We start from the raw sequence: 18200 nt of genomic DNA on the forward strand, positions 1-18200 counted from the left end.
TCACAGGGCACCCCAATCTGTGTTCAGAAAGTATGGTTAAGTGTTTTCTTCCTAGAGCCAGTATATGCTTCCCTATAAATGGCTGACAAGTGACTACTCATAAAATAAATATGATCCTTCTTTTATAAGACCATCTTTCAAATATTTAAAAATAGCCACCAGGCTTAAAGGCTGTTCTAAGTCTTTTCCCCTAGCCTTAATATCTCTAGTTCTTCTATTAAGTCTGAGCCTCATCACAATGGCTGTTTGCCTCTGGATAGACAATCACTGAGTAGAAGCTGATCAGTAATGGTTAAAGGCTGCTAAGAGACCAGGACCCCTGACTTCTACTCATGGCACTGATCTATGTATACTACCTTTCAACTCCCACTTACCTCTTTGGTATGGCAATGCTTCTTTGGTCTCCCTTTTTATTATTCCAACTTAAAAAGCAGCCATGTTTAGTTTGAATATGTTGTCTCTACCCAAATCTAGGTCGGTGCTATATATACTGCAAGTAGTATTAATTAATTATATAGGCTTAAGATAGTCCAAGAAAAGAATGCATGTACATATAGTCAACACTATCCCCTCTAGTGGAAAAGCCATCTTCCTCATCTTATAAATTCTTAAACACTAAGTACATTGCAACTGAAAAACTGGGATATGACAGATGTAAGATTACCCCAAGTAGTGGCTTTGAGGTGACTATTAGTGGTTAACATCAAGTAAATACCTTTTAGCAAGCCCACAGCAGCTTCTGGAGACAACAGGAAGGAATCAAGGGAGCGGGCAATCTCCAAGAGTCCATTAAAGTGCTGAGCCATGTGATCTCGGCAGACAGAGCAAATGTTATGAATGGCTTTGGCTGCAGCAGAAGCCAGGGGCTTTTCACACAGGCCTTTCATCAAATAGCCCAACACAGGGTCTAAGAAGAAAAGCCAAGCAGAGATTACATATCTGAAACTAAAGGAAAACTTCTAGTTTATTAGAACAGAGGTATACTTGCTTTTCTTTTTTTAAAGCAAAAGAACCCTTTTAAAAAGTGAAATGTGTTCAGAACCACAATAAATAAAACACATAAAAATGGAGCTGATCTCACTTACACATTGTCAACAGGCCCTGAGCACCATCTGTTTCATCTTCCATTTCTTCCCTCAGGGCAGTCAACGTAACTCCCAGGGATTCACAGAGCAGTTCGTAAACCACTGACTTAAGAGCATATACGGCAATCCAGGTATTAAGAATATGGCAATGTAAGAAAGAATGCAAAGCTCAGGGAGTTACAATTATACCGAGAGATGAATTACTTGGTAAAACAGCCTATATGAATCAGGACAAGGATAGTTGTCTAAAGCTGAAACTTTTATACTTCCTTCTTTCTAGTTACAAAAGGCCTTAAAAATAGGCAGATGAATCTTTAGCACTTCTAGATGAATTAATTCACTATGTTTTAATTTTACCAAATATAAGTGCTCCAAGAAAGTTTATTATAAAGTTAAATTTCTATAGAGCTAATTCTACTCATCTTTTTACCTTCTTTTATAAAAATCAGATTTTTTTTCTATAGGAAAAAACCTTAGAAAAACCATATATTGTTTTTGGGAACAGAGCCTCACTCTGTCCCACAGGCGGGAGTACAGTGGCATGATCTCAGCTCACTGCAACCTCCATCTTGCGGGTTCAAGCAATTATCCTGCCTCAGCCTCTTGAGTAGCTGGGACTAACAGGCATGTGTCAAGCCCGGCTAATTTTTATATTTTTAGTAGAGACGATTGTTTCACCACGTTGGCCAGGCTGGTCTCAAACTCCTGGCCTCAAGTGATACGTCTACCTCAGCCTCCCAAAGTGCTGGGTTACCACTGTAAGCCACCATGCCTGGGCAAAAAAACCATGTATTGTTAAAGGTCATTGTGAGTACTTTATATTGACCTTGTAGCAAACTGTGAAAAAGTGGAAAGAATCAAAAGAATAACATCTTTTTTTTTTTTCTTTTTTTTTTTTGAGATGGAGTCTCACTCAGTCACCCAGGCTGGAGTGCAGTGGCGCAATCTCGGCTCACTGCAACCTCTGCCTCCCAGGTTCAAGTGATTCTCCCTGCCTGAGCCTCCCGACTAGCTGGGATTACAGGCATGCGCTACCAAGCTCGGCTAATTTTCCTGTATTTTTAGTAGAGACGGGGTTTCGCCTGTTGGCCAGGTTGGTCTCGAACTCTTGAACTCAGATGATCCTCTCGCCTCAGCCTCCCAAAGTGCTGGGATTACAGGTGTGAGCCACCATGCCTGGCCAATAATAATGTCTTAAAGCCCATTTAAAACCATTATGTCCATTTCTAGTCTAATGATCAATACAATGCCCAAACTCAGCAAAATCTGCCTATCTCCACCAAAAAGAAAAAAACAAAACCAAAACCCTACCCTGTTTATTCTAGGAATCAAAAGACCTAGAGTCTAGAACCTAGCCCAAGCAACTCTAATAATGTAGACTTCCGTGATTCCCAAATTGGGTATTTGTGGTTTTGACTATTCTGAGTATGAACACAGAGCAATCTGTCTACTGCTGAGGCACAAATCTGAATGAGATACTGCAAGGTGGCAGTGAATGATAAATCTTTTGATAAGAGTCTGCAAGTCAACCTAGATTTGCTGCTTTCTGGACATTAACTGAAGGTATTAAAACAAACAAATCTACTATGTTTCTTGGTGGAAAAATGGTTCAGTAAAGAAAGCCAAGTGTTGAGCCAGATAAAGTGCAGAAATCTAAGAACTAAAAAACAGCCATTTTGAAATCACTTGGAAATAGTATGTTGGGCCAGGCGTGGTGGCTCACACCTGTAGTCCTAGCACTTTGGGGGGCTGAGGTGGGCAGATTACTTGTGGTCAGGAGTTTGAGACCAGCCTGCCCAACATAGCGAAATCCTGTCTCCACTAAAAATACAAAAATTAGTGGGCATGGTGGCACACACTTGTAATCCCAGCTACTTGGGAGGCTGAGGCAGGAGAATCACTTGAACCTGGGAGGTGGAGGTTGCAGTGAGCTGAGATCAGGCCACTGCATTTCAGCCTGGGCAACAGATCAAGACTCCATCTCAAAACAACAAAAAATAAAAACAAAAACAACAAAAAAAAGAAATAGTACGTTGAACTTAGAAAGCAGCTCAGTGTATAGAAACAAAGAACACATTCACTTTTTTTAGCATGTGTTTCAGTCACTAAAAACAGATGTATAAAATAAAATCAAGTAAAAAGGCGATAATAAAGATATACACAGGAAACACATCCAACTTAATGATATAATACTAATCACAAATTTTGGCATTCCTAAAATTCTCAGAATGTATCCCTCTTAAATGTCAGGGCTTGATATATATTACCCTGGATAAGTTATTTCGTCTCTTTGGGCCTCAGTTTCCTTGTCTATAAAATGAGGAGGTTAGAATAAATCATTTCTAACTTTATCTTCAATTCTAAAGTTGTTACTTATGACCTTTAGTTATTTTTTCAAGTCAATAAGGACAGCCAGAGGTTATATAACAGTCTTCATTTTAATTTGCAGTTATTTAGTTTTGAATAATTATTGGCTTTTAAATGGAGTATGTATTACAAGTGAAAAATTATCTCCTTTGCTTTGGTCCTTTAGTAGCTTCTAGTATGTTAAAACTGTAAGAGAGTCTGATTAGCTCAAGCATATGCCAAAGACTAACAGAGATAGAAATGTTCATGCTTTTTTTTTTTTTTTGAGACGGAGTCTCGCTCTGTCACCCAGGCTGGAGTGCAGTGGCGCGCTCTCGGCTCACTGCAAGCTCCGCCTCCCGGGTTCACGCCATTCTCCTGCCTCAGCCTCCCCAGTAGCTGGGACTACAGGCGCCCGCCAACACGCCCGGCAATTTTTTTGTATTTTTAGTAGAGACGGGGTTTCACCGTGTTAGCCAAGATGGTCTCGATCTCCTGACCTCGTGATCCGCCCGCCTCGGCCTCCCAAAGTGCTGGGATTACAAGCTTGAGCCACCGCGCCCGGCCTGAAATGTTCATGCTTAAACAGAGTACTAGAAGCAAACTGTTCACTGTTTCCCTATCTGTAGATCTAATCTTTCAAAGGTCCTTCTCCCAGATCAGATTATAAATGTTATATCAAATAAGCACTAATTTACAACATATTGTTTACTCTCAGTTTCTATAAATACTCCATGTTAAAAAAACAGAAAGGAAAACACATGCAAAAGTAAGAGATGAGAAGAAAAATCAGAAAAATGGCAAGTTAGAAGTGGCAGAGGAGAGAGATTACACATACCAAGGAACTGAGGATTTCGATCAACGACTTCACTCATCTCTCCAACCAATTCAATGCTGGTGTATCGCACAGCCGTATGTACAGTCTCCGGGAGGCGGACAACTCCTTCTAGGACTTCCACAAGTGTTGGATTGTTTTCCCTGAGTAGAGGCGGTAAGTACTCACAGTTACTGATTTCAGAGGTTATATTCTGGCCAAATAACAGGCTGTGATGACACACAGCATTGCTAAAGGGCTTCTTTCTAAATAACCATTAAGATAAAAGTACTTGGTATTTGTTATGAAAGATTTTCAAATCCTCAAAAAAGAGGAAAAGATAGAAATGAAAGATATTGTTTCAGGAAAAGCATACTGCTCCTTAATCTTCTGAATGCCAGTAAAGTGTCTAAAGACACATCAAGCTATTAAATGCAGGCTCTTTAAACTGGAGAGGCAGACATTTACTGTGGATGAATGTCTTCTTTTAAAGAATCTATTTTATTTAGTCCTACAGCTGCAGCACCTAGAACAGTGCCTGGCACATAGTGGGCACTCAATAAATATTGCTGAATGGCTAAACAGATGAATGAATAATTCTCATAGACCATTCTCTGTTGTTATGCTCCAAAAGATTTCTTATAGCTGGATATTGGAAACTTTAAGAACAAGTAAGTATGGGTAGCCAGCTCACTAACTGAAAGAACAAGAAAATAAGCTGCAGGAATAGATTAAGTTGTCCCGATTTGGAACATGAGGGAAAATTAAAGTTAACCAAACACTTTCCATAGCTCCATGAGTTTATCTGTTCCCTCTCCTCCCTCTGTCCCCCACAAAATATACTGGCTAAAGGCCTTTTGAGTAGAGTGAAGGATGCCCCCAAAGTGGCAGAACTTAACCCAGAAATGAAAGATGTTTAAAATGTAAATAATACCCTGGATTACAGCAAGACCACCCTCTGCTAATAAACTAGTCTATTAAGTCCTTTTATATGCACTAAAAAATTATAATCATGCAGTTGGCTTGAAATACATATAAACAAAAAAATATATCGAATCTCACATTTATGCCCTATGTTTCCTAGGGACACTAAGTCAATTAATGAAGACTAGCCATCATTTTTCAAACCAAGACATATTAGTTAGAATATTAATGATTTTAATAATCTTCAGACTTGTCACAGAAGGTTCAAAATGACACCAAAATTGGTTTAAGAGTAAATAGTGTGGTACATAATTAAGGACCAGGACTTCTTAATAGAGAAGAATAAACCTATTCTACCTCCTTGAATATTTACTGGATTAGAAACAATATGCCACTGACGAGGCCCTGAAAGGCAGCTAAGAAAGAAGCACTGTGCTTTTTATAAATATCTCCCTTAACCATCTCTCCAATCAAGACTGAATACAGAGCTTGACTGCAGGTATCAGGTCACAATTCAGCATGGTACATATTAACATCGATTTATATACTCATGGCACAAAGCAAATTTTGTCTCTAGGGCTTCGTGTCATAAATAGAATTTCTATGCAATTAGAAGTAAAATTTGAATAATTTGAAATTTTTCAATGGCAATAACAAAAACAGTAATTGCCCTTTAGATCTGGCTCTTTTAGGTGAAAAGGTGCCTATGCCTTGCCTCTCTGAAACAATGTAATTAATTTTGTAAGGATAACTTACCCAAGGTCACAAAAGCAGGAAACCCAAATTAGTGTCTATTCAATTGCTTTTAAGCAAGTACCAACAATTAAACAGTCTAACAAATTCTTTACCATACCATCTTTCACAAGGGAGCCTTAGGTGGAAAAATAAATCAGCATTCTATTCCTAGCATCAAGAATAAAATAATTTCAACTCTTAGGAAATGCTGTTAAAACATGGTATCAGCAATTCAGGCTACCCTGGACTAGACTCTAGAAGTCAGAAGACTAGACGGCACAACAGAAGTAAGAAGTTCTAAAAGTCTCCAGGTATATACCATATAAGAAAAAAAAACAGTGTCATTTTCCTTCCTCTTGATATTTAGAGTTCCCAGCAAAAGACTTATGAGACACTCACGGATCAACACTCTTTGCTATAGCAGCCATGATAAAGAGAACCGCTTCTGTCACCTCCCAGGGTGGGTTGCCTTCTTTCAGAGTAGAATATAACTAGAGAAGAAGAGGTGGATTATGGATCCATTAAAAGGAAAACAGAATGCCAAAACAAACAAAACAAAAAATCCAGTTAAAGTAAATCCTGCTCCTTGTTTCTAAATCTAATTCTCTCTCAAGCCAGGTGAGAATATTATTTTCATTTTTTTACATCATCACTAACTAGGAGTAACTATTTTAATATTTGAAATAAACCCATTTAGACCCCCAAGAGTTTATCAAAATTATCATCTGCCCCCAGAAAATGACTACTATGAGAAAAACAAAACACAGTACATGAGTGTCTTTTCCTGGCCCTGATAATAACTGATAAATACATAAACACACTTAAAATAGAGATACAATGTAAATCCTTTAAATACGTATTGGCTTTACATTTCTATTGTTTTAACTACTTGTCTGCATCAACACTGGTAGCACTGACTGAATTCCTAAAAAGCAGCTGTTTAGAAGCACCTATCACAATACTGTATCCAAGCAGAAGTAATTTTTTTTAAAAAAGGTACACCTAGCAGAATACTCAGAGATGTTCTGGTCCACAATTTCCCAGATTATATCCACCTACAGAATGTGACTAAATAATATTTTTATAGTGAAATAACAGACACTGCTAGGAAAGGCAAAATTAAACAGCTCTCTTATTATATAACTTCACAGAGCCTTTAATATACTATTTATACCATTTCCTAATTTTAATTAATGATATAACTTTTTTTCTTGGCAAAAAACATCTCATGGGGTTGATGTTCCACAGACTATATCTTGAACAACATTGATAATTTACATAAATTTGTAAATTAAGTCAAAGGATTGAGAAGATCAAAGGATTTCTCAAAGCCATAGAGCTAAAGAGAGAAGAGCTAAAATCTGAGCAGAGGTCATCTGTTTAAGATCCAGGGATCTCATTTAAGTGGCTTTTTAAGAATCCTCAACTTTTCATAGATGGGTCAATAAGCATGCTTTGCTTAATATAATGAAGATAGTTATACTTTAATTAATACTTTTTAGATCGTATTATGCCCAAATATATAAAAAATGACTGAGCTACCAAAAAAAAAAAAAATTTAGGTTAGTTCGGTATTGCTGTGACAAAGCTTCCAAAGTAGTATTTCAGAGCTCATTAGAGTATAATCCAGCAATATGAAAACCGCCTGAAATTATACTAATGTTAAGTGATATGGAATGATGATGATTGTAACCTTATGCAGTAAAATGTTACTCACTGATTGTCAGGAAAACCTCTGGACTATGAATCTTCTACTCTAGCATAGTCACCTCTGGGATGAAACTAACCATAAGTGTGGACAAAGATCATGCCAACTAACTACAAGAGTTACCAGGAGTTGGTATGTAATTACTAAAGCAGAAACACTTGCCTATTGTTCCTGGCTAGGTTCAAATTCCCTATAAGTATCCTAGAGGCTTTAATGCTTATCTATGATCTTCTATTCCAGCTGTACAAGTGGAACAGCAATCATTGCAAGCATACAGAGTAAACCATAACTGAATCATCCATAAACTGCAACCGACTTGTAAAATGTTAAATAAACATAGCTACTATATGCCAGGCAGTGTGCTAGGCACTTGCATATCTATTATCTCATTCAGCCACCAAAATTGAAGAAATAAGATGGAACATTCACAGAAGACACAGAAGTGAATACAATTAACGTGACCAGTAAAACTGGAAACAATCTCCAAACAGGCTTACCTGAGCAAAACACTCCATAGACCCTATCAAGAAAATCAAGTCCTTTACCAGGTCTGATACCCTCATCCGAAACTCCCCGAAGTCATCAGTCTCCTCAGGAACCCCCTCCTAAAATATCAAATCAGATAACATTTGCTTTAAACTCACTGCAGCTTTCAATGACCTCTACAAAAATCAAGAAGAAGAAAAAAACCATTAAGCAGTCAAGTTTCAATGAGCCAAAGTTGCCTAAATCACAAGGGTATTTTATTTTAGACAGAGGGTTTCCCAAATTGTGAGGTATACCAAGTCAAGACAACCTATTCTCTGCCTTTACCAGGAGAAATTCTTTGGTTTGTGTGTTTTGTATTTTATTTTTATTTTTTTGAGACGGAGGCTCACTCTGTCGCCCAGGCTGGAGTGCAGTGGTGCGATCTCTGCTCACTGCAACCTCTGCTTCCCAGGTTCCAGTGATTCTCCTGCCTCAGCCTCCCAGGTAACTGAGATTACAGACACATACCACCACACCTGGCTAATCTTTGTATTTTCAGTAGAGACAGGGTTTTACCATGCTGGCCAGGCTGGTCTCGATCTCCCGACCTCAAGTCAGCTGCCCACCTCGGCCTCCCAAAGTGTTAGCCACCGTGAGCCGGCGTGCCCTGCTGTGTTTTGTATTTCTAAGCTACAGCTTGTTTTGCTGTCAGAAAAATGTGGCTTGGGGAGAGTGAGAAGTGACCTGGAAGAAGTAGTAAATTAAGTGATAAGCCTATCTAGAGAAGGTCAGCTCTTTAGTACCAAACAAACTGAAGATTTATGTTTCAAGATCTACCAAAATCAACCATTGTCACAATAACTTCACACAGAAAATATACTTTCATTTTTGAGACAAGGTCTTGCTCTGTCACCCAGGCTGGAGTGCAGTGACATGATCTCGGCTCACTGCAGCCTTGACCTCCTGGGCTTAATCCTCCCACCTCAGCCCCCGAGCAGCTGGGACTATAGGCATGCACCACCACGCTTGGCTAATTTTTATATTTTTTGTAGAGTTGGAGTCTCGCCATGTTGCCCAGGCTGGTCTCAAACTCCTGAGCTCAAGCGATCTGCCCGCCTTGCCCTCCCAAAGTGCTGGGATTATAGGCATGAGCCACATGCCTGGCCTCAATTAATTTTTAAAATTTTTTTGTAGAGGTAAGGTCTCACTATACTACCCAGGCTGGTCTCAAACTCCTGGGTTCAAGTGATCCTCCTGCCTTGGCCTTCCAAAGTGCTGGGATTACAGATGTGAGCCCAGCCCAGAATTTTAAACTTAAACATTTCATGTAGGTGGACAGATACAAAAAACAAGCATAGTAAAATACGAATAGTGGAATTTAGGTGGTAGGTATACAGATGTTCTCTACAACATTATTTTATGTTTGCTGTGCATTTGAAATTTGTCATTAAAAAATTTAAAGATCATTTATATTCCATGGCTTCCTATTCCAAATACTTCTGTATCTTTGCTATTCTGACATACTTCTGTAAATAAATAAAGAGTTACCAATTATAAGATGGTTAAAGGCACGTACGAGAATCTTGGGCCCAAATACCTGGGAAAAGCCCTTAGTACTATTGAGAATTGCTAATCTAGTTCAACTCCTTGCTTTATGATGAAGAAATTAAGGTGAAGGAATGAGGAGGAAACGACGGCTATCTCAGATGAGATAATGGCTAACGTTATAAAGCACTATACAAATTATAAAGCACTATACACTTACAAGTGTAAGAAATTACCCGCAAGGGAAATGGTGCCACAGAATTAGCAAAGGCAAAAAAGGGATCAAGCACAGAGCCATTTAAACCAAAGGGGCCCTGCTTTATAAATCAGGCTTCCAAATAAAATGTGGTTGAAGACAGGAGTCTTCACTTTATTTTATTTTTTTGAGACTGAGTCTTGCTCTACTGCCCAGGCTGGAGTGCAGTGGCGCAATATCGGCTCACTGCAACCTTCACCTCCTGGGTTCAAGTGATTCTCCTGCCTCAGCCTCCTGAGTAGCTGGGATTACAAGAACTTGCCACCATGCCCAGCTAATTTTTGTATTTTTAGTAGAGACGGGGTTTTGTCATGTTGGCCAGGCTGGTCTCAAACTCCTGACCTCAAGTGATCCACCCACCTCGGCCTCCCAAAGTGCTGGGATTACAGGCGTGAGTCACCACGCCCAGTTGGATTCTTCACTTAAAAAAAAAAAGCGGGGGTGGGTGCAGTTTGAAAACCACTAGACTAAATCATGACTAAGGTTGTGTGGAGATACAAAATACCATGACTCAAACACAATACTAACATTAAAATTAAGAGAATAGCACGTGGGATTTAATTGTAAGCAATAAAACTTACTGCAGGTCCTACATTAAAGGATGGATTCAACCAACCAACAGGATGAAATCAATGTGGCAAAATTTGAAGAGACTAAGCATGATGTTTGAAGAGTTTTCTAATAAACTAATAATATTTCTAGTATTTTTTTCTAAGCAAATAGTTTTCTATATTCTTTTAAACTATAAAATCAGTATAAATGAGATTTTCAAAATGTGTATGGGCCAGGCGCGGTGGCTCACACCTGTAACCCCAGCACTCTGGGAGGCTGAGGCGGGTGGATCATGAGGTCAGGAGATCGAGACCATCCTGGCTAACACGGTGAAACCCTGTCTCTATTAAAAATACAAAAAATTAGCTGGGCACGGTGGTGGGCGCCTGTAGTCCCAGCTACTCGGGAGGCTGAGGCAGGAGAATGGCGTGAACCCAGGAGGCAGAGCTTGCAGTGAGCGGAGATGGCGTCACTGCACTCCAGCCTAGGCTACAGGGCGAGACTCTGTCTCAAAAAAAAAAAAAAAAAAGAAAAATGTGTATGTTCATGGGGCAAAATCATACACACAAATATTTCATCTAACCACTTATTTTCTACTATTTAATAAGAGTACAAAATTTTGGCCGGTCGCGGTGGTTCACACCTGTAATCTCAGCACTTTGGGAGGCCGAGGTGGGTGGATCATGAACGAGGTCAGGAGATCGAGACCATCCTGGCTAACACGGTGAAACCCCGTCTCTACTAAATATATAAATAATTAGCCTGGCATGGTGGTGGGTGCCTGTAATCCCAGCTACTCGGGAGGCTGAGACAGAAGAATAGCATGAACCCAGGAGGCAGAGTTTGCAGTGAGCAGAGATCACGCCACTGCACTCCAGCCTGGGTGACAGAGCAAGACTCCGTCTCAAAAAAAAAAAAAAAAGAGTACAAAATTTTACATTCTGATTTTTCTCTTACCATATCATCATTTCACTACCTTTTAATTGCTGGATCAAGTTGCTAAATCATAACTCTTCTTATATAATTCATATAACTCTTGTTATACTGCTGTACATGGGTTTATAATTTTTACTTTTATAGGTAACATTTTGTATATAAAATAGCTGTTTTTTCTTCTGCAGATTTAAGATATATTCCCAGGAAAAGAATTACTGGTTTAGCTGGAGTGGTTTTTTTTTTTTTCTTCTTAAATAGACCTAACAGATTATACTGGTACTGACTTCTTCAGCATAAGCTGTAGAGTGACAAAACCTGCCAGTCCTCCCACCTCAGCCTCCTGAGTAGCTAGGACTACAGGTGTGTGCCACCAGGCCCGGCTAATTTTCTTTTATTTCTTTTTGTAGAGACAGGGGTTTCCCTGTGTTGCCCAGGCTGGTCTTGAACTCCTGGGCTCTAACGATCCAACCGCCTTGGCCTCCCACAGTGCTGGACTACAGGCATGAGCCAGGGTGCCCAGCCAGGTTTATTGTCTATCTTCTCAGTTCCTTTTCAAGTTGGCACTGACAAGAGGAAGAAATTAAGATTTGAAGAGGTAGAGAAAGGAACTTACATGGTCTGGTTCCAGCTGGCAGTGTCGAGCCAAGGCGTGAAGCAGCCTCTGAATGTAAGCTTTGAAGATGCCATGAATAACTTCATCGTTAGTTTTGTACAAATGCTCCCCCAGTCGGTACCAAAAGTTAAATGAAATTTCTACTACCTGTTAGGTTAAAAGAGATGATTTATTTGAATGGGAAAGGAATAGAATAAGAAGACATTTTATTATCACCACGACCATATAGGAAGAAAGATGTATTTTTAAATAATATGAGTGGAGCCAGTTAAGAAGTCACCTTTTCTCTAGCATATTTACTATTATCTCCCCAAATTGTCTTCCCACATTAGGCCCAAATCTCCATTTAGAATGACTGGCTTTACATTCCATTTAGTCCTGAGGTAATGCCTCCAAAAGTACACTAAATTTTGAATTTAGAGAAAACGATAACAGACATGGAAGTCTTTATTTTTATTTATTTTTTAGAGACGGAGTTTCATTCTGTTGCCCCAGCTAGAGTGCAGTGGCACGAACACAGTTCACTGCTGCCTCAAACTCCTGGGCTCAAGCGATCCTCCTGCCTCAGCCTCCCAAGTAGCTGGGACTACAGGTACATACCACCAAGCTCAGCTAATTTTTTTTTTTTTTTTTTTTTTAGTAGAAACAGGGCCTTGCCATCTTGCCCAGGATGGTTTTGAACTCCTGCCCTCAAGTAATCCTCCCACCTAGGTCTCCCAAAGTGCTGGGACTACAGGCATGAGCCACCGCATAGTTTTATTTTATTTAAAACAAATTTCAGCCAGGCGCGAAACACCATCTCTAAAACAATACAAAAATTAGCCAGGCATGTAGGTGGCACATGCCTGTATTCCCAGCTACTCAGGAGGCTGAGGTTGGAGGATCACCTGAGCCCAGGAGGCTGAGGCTACAGTGAGCCGTGATCGCACCACAGCATTCCAGCCTGGGCAACAGAGTGAGACCCTGTCTCAAAAGATATATATATATTTTATTTAGAGACAGGGTTGCCTAGGTTGGAGTGCAGTGGCACAATCATGGCTCACCGCAGCCTTGAACTTCTGGGCTCAAGCGATCCTTCCACACAGCCTCCTGAGTAGCCAGGAGGACTACAGGCGCTCGCCATTATGTCTGGCTAATTTTTAAAATTTTCTGTAGAGACAGGGTCTTGCTCTGCCATCTAGGCTGGAGTGCAGTGGTGTAATTATGGCTCACTGCAGCCTCGAACTCTTAGGCTCCAGTGATCCTCCCATTCAGCCTCCTGAGTAGCTGGGATGAGAGGTGTGCACCACCACACCCAGCTAATTTTAAAAATTTTCTGTAGAGACAAGGTCTTGCTTTGTTGCCCAAGCTGGTCTCGAACTCCTGGGCTCAAGCAATCCTCCCACCTCAGCCTCCAAAAGTGTTAAGAGGTATGAACCTCAGTAGAGGTATGAACCACTGTGCCCAGCCAGAAGTCTTTTTATTTATTTATTTATTTATTTATTTTTTGAGACGGAGTCTTGCTCTGTCACCCAGGCTGGAGTACAGTGGCGCGATCTTGGCTCACTGCAACTTCCACCTCCTGGGTTCAAGTGATTCTCCTGCCTCAGCCTCCTGAGTAGCTGGGATTACAGGTGCGCATCATCACCCCAGCTAATTTTTGTATTTTTAGTAAAGATGGGGTTTCACCATGTTGGTCAGGCTGGTCTTGAACTCCTGACCTTATGATCTGCCCACCTCGGCCCCCCAAGGTGCTGACAGGCGTGAGCCACTGCGCCCGGCCAGAAGTCTTTTTTAAAGTACTTTTTTGAAAATTCTGAAATCATTTCATTGAATGTTTGAGATTAGAACATTTCTTACTTGGCAAACCATCTGTAACTCCTGAACATAACTGATTCAGCTTCATGTCACTTTTATTCACCTGTTCTCTTGAGTGTGAGAGAAAGGGAGAAAAAGCCTGGGATTTTACTCGTAGCCTCTTTTCCATATGGTACTGTTTAAAGGAGTGATAATTGCGTGGTGTTACATTCTCCCAGAAATGTTTTGGGTTCCATTCAAATCTAGGTATCCTCATGACATTACGTAAAAACAAATAAACGTTGTCTTGTATGTGATAACAGAAAACGGGTCAGAGTCACAGGACTACTGTGCCTAAGGCACAGTAAGAGGATCCCTACCATCCTTTTCCCATCAAGGATCCAAAACAGAGCTATTTAAAACAATGCCCAACTTGGGAGCACTTCTTTCTCACTTTTTTTTTTTTTGAGACGGAGTTTCGCTTGTCGCCCAGGCTGGAGTGCAGTGGCCTGATCTCAGCTCACTGCAACCTCTGCCTCCTAGGTTCCAGCAATTCTCCTGCCTCAGCCTCCCAAGTAGCTGGGATATTACAGGTGTGAGCCACCACGCCTGACTAATTTTTGTATTTTTAGTGGTGACAGGGTTTCACCATGTTGGCCAGGCTGGTCTCAAACTCCTGACCTCAGGTGATCCGCCCACCTCGGCCTCCCAAAATGCTGGGATTACAGGCGTGAGCCACCAATCCCGACCCTTTCTTATTTCTTATTCTATAAAGAGGTAAAACTTCTCAAATAAATGAGATTTTAAAAAATCTAGCAAACCGAGGTAGGTAGGGTGTGAAGGATTCTGAATGATAGAGACCCTTAAGTCCTTTCAATTCCTTTGTCATTCTCATCCATCATTTGGAGAAAAATTGGGGGTGTTAAGACTTGTGGAGGTATAGTTAGAATTTGGTGTTTTTTAGCTGTAAAGCTCTAGAGAATAAGTCAAGCTAGACAAGGGGTTCATTGGAAAGGCTTGCTTTCTAACAAGTTCCTTGAGGGGCCTACAACAGCCCAGCCAACCAGGTAAGAAAATAGAAATGGACACAATGCAGAAACCCAAATATAATTTTTTTTTTAATTCCAAAACAGACGAAATCACATTAATTAAAAACAAGACTGTAATTTCTCAACAATAAAAATGTGGGCACGAGGTAATGAAATATAGATAATACGCAGCACACAACTTGGAGAATAATGGCCTTTGAATAGCGGAAACACTACCTCATATTGAGGATGTCCTGCACAGATAAGAAGCAGCTCCAGAGTTCGAAGGTCCCCAAGACCTTGGCCTGGAGTACAAACAATTTTTTCAAGGAAAGTTTCACATAGTTCAGTGAAAATACGGCAGTAATTCAGAACTCTGCAGAAGACAGGGGAATGAGAACAACGAGTCAGAAATCTGGATATTTTAAGTATATACAGGCACAGTTAATCAAATAAATAAAAGGTTCCTCAGTCTAAGGGACATCTAGTGATTATTTACTACGCTGTATCACGATTCCCATGACAGACACCTTTACCTAGATCATACACTCCTACACAAGTGACTTGTCAGTTCAAATTCTCTATTATTAAAACATTTGAATAAAAATTCCCATCAAATCACACTTGATATTTTAAAATTTGTCTCTAATTTTTAAAGCCTTACCTTTCTATGGTAATTCTACAAACCCTGCACCCAATTTGCCACTCTAGGTTCAGAAGAGCATAGTAGAGCGTCTTTAGGAAGCACTATCTGTACTTTACAGAATCACATGAGAATCACAAATGACAGACGAATAATAAAAAGTGACTTAAAAGAATGACCAGACTGTAGGTAAACCCAGGGCTCCAGACTTAAACAATTACTCACTTGTCTAAATCTTCACGTGCCACAGCCATATGATAGGCAGTCTCCAATGTCAGCACTCCCTGAAAAAGTTGCATGGCTAATGGCAAGTTTGTCTCCACATTCTCAATGGCATAGAGAGCTGAGCATACACAGTCCGAAGCAGCTTCATGTAGGTTAGATGAGGTCTTATCCTGTTGCTGGGGAGGTAGCAGGAATAGGGAAGCAAGAAGTATGATCACTAAGGAGTAATCTACAGTTGGCCCTGCACACCCTAGGGTTCAACCATCGATAGAAAATATTCAAAATACAAGTAAATAATAATACAATGAAAAACACAAATTTAAAAATTACCCTATAACAACTATTTACATAGCATTTACATTGTATTAGGTATTATAAGTAATTTAGAGGTGATTTAGAGTATATGGGAAGATGTGGGTAGGTTATATGCAAATACTGCACCATTTTATATAAGGGACTTGGGCATCTGCGTATCTTGGAAACTGTACACAGAGGGGCAGGGGTAGTGGGTGGTCCTGGAACCAATCCTTTGAGGATAGCGATGGATAAGTGTAATAGGAAAACAATTAGAGCCTCTTTCTTTCTTTCAATTATAGCCTCTTTCTGAACACGTACTTTAAATGTGTAACAGTCAAGTCATAGCCTTCCATGAGACAACATCCATCAGTCTTCCCAATCCTATTTCTATTTCCTTATATGTCAAGCAAATCAGCCTTTCTGTCCCTAAGTCATGGTCATATCGTATCTAATCTCCATGTTCTTATTCACACCAGCCCCTCCAAATGGAAAGCCATGTGTTCCCTACCCTATTCTAGTGTGTGAAAATCTTTTCCATCCTTTTTCTGATATTCAAGTACTACCTAAAATGAAAGGGCTATAGGCCGGGTGCGGTGGCTCACGCCTGTAATCCCAGCACTTTGGGAGGCCGAGGCGGGCGGATCACGAGGTCAGGAGATCGAGACCATCCTGGCTAACACGGTGAAACCCCATCTCTACTAAAAATAAAATGAAAGGGCTCAACAAGTATCAAAGACACATACCTAAACACATCATTGTGAAATTTCAGAATACCAAAGTTAAACAAAGGTCTGTAAAATTTCAGGGGAAGACAGAAGGAGGTAATAGTAAGAAGCAGAAATCAGAGTTCTCCAACTTTTCATTAACAATGATGCATGCTAGTAAAGGAGAGCAAGGCCTTTGAAATTTTGAAGGAAAATAATATTCAACCTACAACTTTATACCTAGCTGAGTCATCAATCAAGATTGAAAGCAAAATAAAAATAGTTCTCAGGCATGCAAAAATTCCAAGTTTACTTTCCATTATATCTTTTCTGAAGAAGTTATTTGAGGGGGTTTGAGAAACAGCTAACCTAATCCAGAAAGCACAGTAAAGACAAGTCCCAAGATGACAGGGAGTAGATCTAAAGAACAACTGATGCAAATCAGAGCAGACCAAAAGGTCCAAGAAGAGAATCCTTCCGGGTTTCTAGTGAAGAGAGTACAGATGAGATGTTGAATACACTTAGTAAGGGCGTATTAGTCTTCCTTGAATAATTTTTAAAAAAGGATATTTAAAATCTCCAGTGGGACAAAAAGCTATATAAGCAGGTTTGGGAGAGCACAAAGATGCAAATTATTCATTAGGTATTCTTAGATTGACTAGTGGGTTCAAAGATTCTCATTATATTACCAAGTTATAAAAAGTCAGTGTTCGAGCTGGGCATGGTGGCTCACACCTGTAATCCCAGCACTTTGGGAGGCCGAGGCCGGCAGATCACGAGGTCAGGAGATCGAGACCATGGTGAAACCCCGTCTCTACTAAAAATACAAAAAATTAGCCAGGTGTGGTGGTGGGTTCCTGTGATCCCAGCTACTTAGGAGGCTGAGGCAGGAGAATCGCGTGAACCCAGGAGGTGGAGCTTGCAGTGAGCCAAGATGGCGCCACTGCACTCTAGCCTGGGCGACAGAGCAAGACTCCGTCTCAAAAAAAAAAAACAAAAAATTAGCCGGGCATGGTGGCACACACCTGTAGTCCCAGCTACTCAGGAGGCTGAGGCAGAAGAATCATTTGAACCCAGAGGGCGAAGGTTGCCGTGAGCCGAGATTGCGCCACTGCACTCCAGCCTGGGTGACAGAGGGAGACTCTGTCTCATAAATAAATAAATAAATAGTAAGTGTTCATACTTATTCTTTTGTATATACGAAGTATTTTAATTTTTAAGTTTTTTGTTTGTTTGTTTTTGTTTTTTTTAAAGAGCTGTTGGGGGAAAGTTGTACAAGAAAGTCATGGTCCAAACATAAAGCAAAATAAAATGTGACATAGGCCAGGTGTGGTGGCTCACATCTGTAATCCCAGTGCTTTGGGAGGCTGAGGTGGGAGAACTGCTTGAGGCCGGTTCAAGACTAGCCTGGGCAATAAAGAGAGACTCTGTCTCTAGAAAAAATTAAAAATTAGCCAGGCATGGTGGCACATGCCTATATCCCAGCTACTTGGGAGGCTGAGGCAGGAAGATTGCTTGAAGCCAGGAGTTTGAAACTACAGTGAG

At 40.3% G+C, this 18200-nt stretch overlaps 1 protein-coding gene across 3 annotated transcripts in view; it reads right to left on the reverse strand.

Annotated features, from left to right (window-relative positions):
- The window catches only part of TNPO3 (transportin 3), a 104094-nt gene that overhangs the window by 32278 nt on the left and 53616 nt on the right, over window positions 1–18200 (reverse strand). For all 3 annotated transcript variants that reach the window (XM_032761681.2, XM_032761683.2, XM_058426582.1), the window contains 7 exons: window positions 15655–15830; window positions 15024–15162; window positions 11983–12129; window positions 8110–8217; window positions 6304–6395; window positions 4270–4409; window positions 716–907 (listed from right to left, as the gene is read on the reverse strand). In XM_032761681.2, the coding sequence (XP_032617572.1) occupies window positions 716–907; window positions 4270–4409; window positions 6304–6395; window positions 8110–8217; window positions 11983–12129; window positions 15024–15162; window positions 15655–15830 (994 nt within the window). The remainder of the gene's footprint in view (window positions 1–715; window positions 908–4269; window positions 4410–6303; window positions 6396–8109; window positions 8218–11982; window positions 12130–15023; window positions 15163–15654; window positions 15831–18200) is intronic.

This window comes from Hylobates moloch, unplaced genomic scaffold (assembly GCF_009828535.3).
Source record: "Hylobates moloch isolate HMO894 unplaced genomic scaffold, HMol_V3 SCAFFOLD_1, whole genome shotgun sequence".
Classification (NCBI taxonomy): Eukaryota; Metazoa; Chordata; class Mammalia; order Primates; family Hylobatidae; genus Hylobates; species Hylobates moloch.